At 43.2% G+C, this 4,641-nt stretch overlaps 1 protein-coding gene across 1 annotated transcript; it reads left to right on the forward strand.

Annotated features, from left to right (window-relative positions):
• The first annotated feature begins 304 nt into the window (after window positions 1–304).
• On the forward strand, window positions 305–1,530 carry LOC130711965 (protein EXORDIUM-like 2). The gene has a single exon (XM_057561771.1). The coding sequence runs from the start codon at window positions 359–361 to the stop codon at window positions 1,274–1,276; it is 918 nt and encodes a 305-aa protein (XP_057417754.1). The 5' UTR covers window positions 305–358; the 3' UTR covers window positions 1,277–1,530.
• The last annotated feature ends 3,111 nt before the right edge of the window (window positions 1,531–4,641 follow it).

The raw sequence follows: 4,641 nt of genomic DNA on the forward strand, positions 1-4,641 counted from the left end.
AACGGCCCACATCCCCACTGAAATTCCCCCAATGGACCCCACTCATCTACCTCCAAAACTCGTGCTGAACCCTGAAACGCATGCTAACTAGTACACCCTTCTCGGGATTTGAAAAGAAAAAAAGAATCACACTAAGGACAAATCAGTCTTTTCCTCACTTACTATCCCCTTGTACATCGTAATCCGCCACGTCACCCAAATTCAAAACCTCTACAGGCTGGCAAAATCAACACCCAATCAAAAACCTCCACGTGGACTACAGCTGTCTCCTCACACCAGGTATATAAATACCCGCTTCCCCCACTTCTTCCACTTGCACTCCATTTTCAAAACCTCTCTTTAACTAAAACCCTCAATTATGGCATCTAATTACAACCTTGCCATTCTTCTCTCTGCGGTGCTTCTCCTACAGTTCTTACCTGAACTCACTGTAGGGGCGCTGGTTCAAGAGCAACCGTTGGTGCTCAAGTATCACAACGGTCAGCTTCTAAAAGGCCAGATCACCGTTAATCTAATCTGGTACGGTTCTTTCAGTCCAATCCAACGGTCCATAATCGTGGACTTTGTAAACTCTTTGAGTACCACCGGCGCGGCGCTTCCCTCCGCCGCAGCGTGGTGGAAGACGACGGAGAAGTACAAAACAGGACCCTCTGCGTTGGTCGTCGGGAAGCAGTTTCTCCACCCGGCGTACACCCTCGGGAAGAGCCTCAAGGGGAGGGATCTCTTGGCACTGGCGTCGAAGTTCAAGAGCTCCAACTCCAACGCCGCGTTGTCGTCTATCACCGTCGTGCTGACTGCGAAGGATGTTGCCGTTGATGGGTTCTGTATGAGCCGCTGCGGAAGCCATGGATCGGTTCGGAGTGGTGCGGTTCGGACTGCTTATGTGTGGGTTGGAAACTCTGAGACGCAGTGTCCAGGGCAATGCGCGTGGCCGTTTCACCAGCCGATGTATGGCCCACAGACGCCGCCGTTGGTGGCGCCGAACGGTGATGTTGGTGTGGATGGGATGGTGATTAACCTGGCTACGCTTTTGGCTGGAACTGTGACGAATCCGTTTAATAATGGATACTTTCAGGGTCCGGCAACGGCGCCGTTGGAGGCGGTGACGGCGTGCACTGGGGTTTTTGGGAGCGGGGCGTATCCGGGTTATCCGGGTCAGGTGTTGGTGGATGGGGTTTCTGGGGCGAGTTTCAATGCGCACGGCGCGAACGGGAGGAAGTTTCTTCTGCCGGCGATGTGGGACCCGCAGACGTCGGTGTGCAAGCCTCTTGTGTGAGGAGGAGGAGGTACACGTGGCGGAGTGGGTTGTAGATATGGGTTGCTGGAGATGATGGCACTTGGGTGTTGGAGGAAAGGGAGTGTATTGTCATTGTGTATGTATGTATTTTTAAGTTGTTTTTTTGTCGTTTAGTATGACATGTAAATTCTATGTCAAAATACTAAAAAGCCATGTTGTTATTATTATTAAATATTAATATTGTAACTTTCCAATGTGGTAAAGGAGGAAAAGAAAAGAAGGCTTATCGATAATCAATGGATTATGGAGTATTAAGTAAACTTTATAATTTTTTTTGCAATAAAAATGGTAGAGAACGCTTAGATATTAGTTGTAGTGAGACCAATAAAGCTTCATTTTAAAGTATGATGGTTATTCATTAATTGAGATATTTTATTGGACCTAAAATGTTTGAAATTTGAACTCTGGATCGAAGTGAGACTCAAATCCACTTGAACTTCAAAATTTGTTTATTTATTTTCTAGGGTATCCAACATACATGTGAGAAGACATAATGGTGGGATCTTATTTTGGGACTTATCTCACTTTTTGTGGGCCCAGACTGCCACATAGGATTTAAGACACTCTTAAGGTCTCCATGCACATTTTGCTCCAGTGGTTGGTATCTTATTTTACTTTTAGTTGGACCCACACTACCCAATATATTTATATTATTTATACCCACGTAATATTAAATTATAAATTCAATACAATTTAATCATTAAACGGTCCCAAACGGAATTTTAAAAAATAGAATTAAAAAAAAACGGAATTTAAAAAAGAAGGCTCAAACGGGCAAAAAATGACTGGCCGGCCCAGCCGGTCAAAAGAAGGCCCAACGGTCTGGACCGTTACCGGCTGAGCCGGTCCAAGGCAATACATATAGTTTTAAAACCGGCCAAGCCCTTCTCACACACACAAACCCTAATTTTCCTTTCTCTCCTTCTCACCCTCTGATGCTCTCTCCTCCCTCACACAAACCTAATTTCCAAACGGCCTTCTCCTCCGCCGCCGCCCTACTCCTCCACCACCGCCCCTCAGTTTTCTTCCTCTCCCTTCCTTTCTCTCTTCCTCTTTCCACCGCGACCTCACCTCATCTCCTCTCCTCCACCAACCTACATCCACCTTCGATCTCCGATGAGGAAGCCACAGTGAGGACACGGTCGGTCAAGCCAACCACAGTGAGGAGAAGTCTCAGTGAGGGTTTTTTATTTTTAGGAAATTTAGGGTTTTGTTTCTTTCCATTTTTCCAATTTTTTGTAATCTGATCTTTGATCTTTGTAATATTATGTTTGTAATCTGTATATTATTATCATTCTTTATCAATGAAATTAGTTCAGATTCAGTTTCAGTTTCTTTCCCTCTATTTTTCACTTTGGATCTGGTACTGAAGGAGAGAGAAAAAATAATATTTTAATTAAGATCTCAAATTTGAGAGTACATGAGCTAAGGCACGGATCTTAGCAAAAACTAAGATCCCATGCCATGTAGGATACCCCCAATGGTGAGATTTAATAAGATCCGGATCTTATTTTAAGGTCCCAAAATAAGGACTCCATTGGAGATGCTCTAATGTGCTGCAGGTCTTAGATTTTAGCTATATGGGTCTTTGCTGGTGGTATCTTTTTAGGTTAGTTGGCTTTCTTGGGGGTGGTTTTGTAATTCTTCCCCTGAAGTCTCAGCTTGATCTTTGTGAACCGGTATTCTTTTTCCTTACTAGGTTTTCTCAAGGGGGTTTTCCCTGATAAGGTTTTAATGAGGTCTGTTCCCTTTGATTTTCTTCAAGGGGAGGGGGTTGGGTAGGTGCTGCTGGATCATCTTCAACAGTTTAGGATTAAGTCGTTTTTTCTTTCCTTTTCTTCTCCATTCTCTTATTCTCTTTGTATTGGGTTGAAGTACTCCTTGTACTTCATTCAATATAGTTCAAATTGCTTATCAAAAAAAGAAAGTGAAAAGACATAATACTAATTCCTCGAGATTAAAAGATCATATTAAGTGAAAGGTTAAGAGGTCATCTTAAGTGCATATAACTCTTTGCCATCCTAACAAAACATTTTTCTTCATACACATCTACTTAGGGATTAAATCTTCAATTGAAAGAAGTGTAGCTATCTATTAGTAGCATTATAATATTGTGTATTCATTTCTGAGCTTCTTTTGTCGTTTAGCGTGACATGAAAATTCCGTGTCAAAATACTAAAAAGCTATGTTGTTATTATTATCAAGGCTTAAAAGCATTTGTTGCCCCTGATGTTTCAGGTTTGTGCAACTGACACCCCCCATCTATTTTCGTCCATGTTTGTACCCTTGATGTTTTACAAATGTGCACCGTTTGCCCCTCCGTTATTCTGCCGTTTAAAAAGGGTGACGTGGCCGTTAAATGCCACGTCAGCATCTTACGTGGCGTGACACGTCATTAAAAGAAAATCAGAACTTGGAAAAAGGAGGTGGGAGGATTTGAACCCATGACCTTGAATTAGCAAAACACAGATTTTACCAGTTAAGCTACTCAGTCAAATGTTGAAATTATGACCAACTTTTTATTTATAGCATACTTATTCATCAAAATGTAATGAACTTGAACCCAGATAATTCTCATCATTTTGTTCCCTTCATCTTCATCCATGAACTTCTTCTTTATCCTGATCCACATACAACATTCTCTCCTTCTCCTTCACTCAATAACCGAAAGCAACAACTCCATCATCCCAAAAACCTCTTTCTTCTCCTAATCTCCATTTTCATCTTCAAATCAGAGCCCAAACCCATGACCCATAACCAGAAAGAAAAGGAAGATCAAAGAAACCCTCATCCCTGCCAATCATCAACAAACCCAGATACTGAGCCGCGTGACCACCATATTCTTCGTCGGGTCATCTTCACGCTGCCGTGGAGTCTCCTCGATCTCGCCTTGTACTATTGCTCAATTTCTCTCCTCCTCCCCTTCAGGTCTCAATTTGGTCTCTCTCTCTCTCTCGTAAACCCACATGATGGTGGCGGGTTTGCAATGAACGGAGGGTGGAGGCTTCTGAGTTCTGACGATGGGGGTTTCAGTTGTTGGTTATGATAGTGGCTGGGGCGAAGGTTGGTGTGGCTCTGGATGGTTGGGTTTGTGCGTTGGAGGTTCTGGTTTCAATTTATTCAGGTGTTGGAGAATGGTTATGGTGATTGGGAATGGTTGTGGTGATTTCTGTTTTCTGATTTCTGAGATTTTGGGTTGTTGTTCTGGTAGTTTTGGTGGCTGTTGGTGATTATTTTGGCGAGGTTCTGGGCGATGGAAGAAGGTGGTTCAATTCGGTGGTGAAGGTTTTCAGGATGCAGGGGAGTTGTGGTTAAAGGATGAGAGGTTTTGTGATGATGAAGGA

Source organism: Lotus japonicus, chromosome 4 (assembly GCF_012489685.1).
Source record: "Lotus japonicus ecotype B-129 chromosome 4, LjGifu_v1.2".
Classification (NCBI taxonomy): Eukaryota; Viridiplantae; Streptophyta; class Magnoliopsida; order Fabales; family Fabaceae; genus Lotus; species Lotus japonicus.

Coding starts and splice junctions, on each gene's coding strand:
- LOC130711965 (XM_057561771.1), top strand. CDS start 359: ATGGCATCTAATTACAACCTTGCCATTCTTCTCTCTGCGGTGCTTCTC.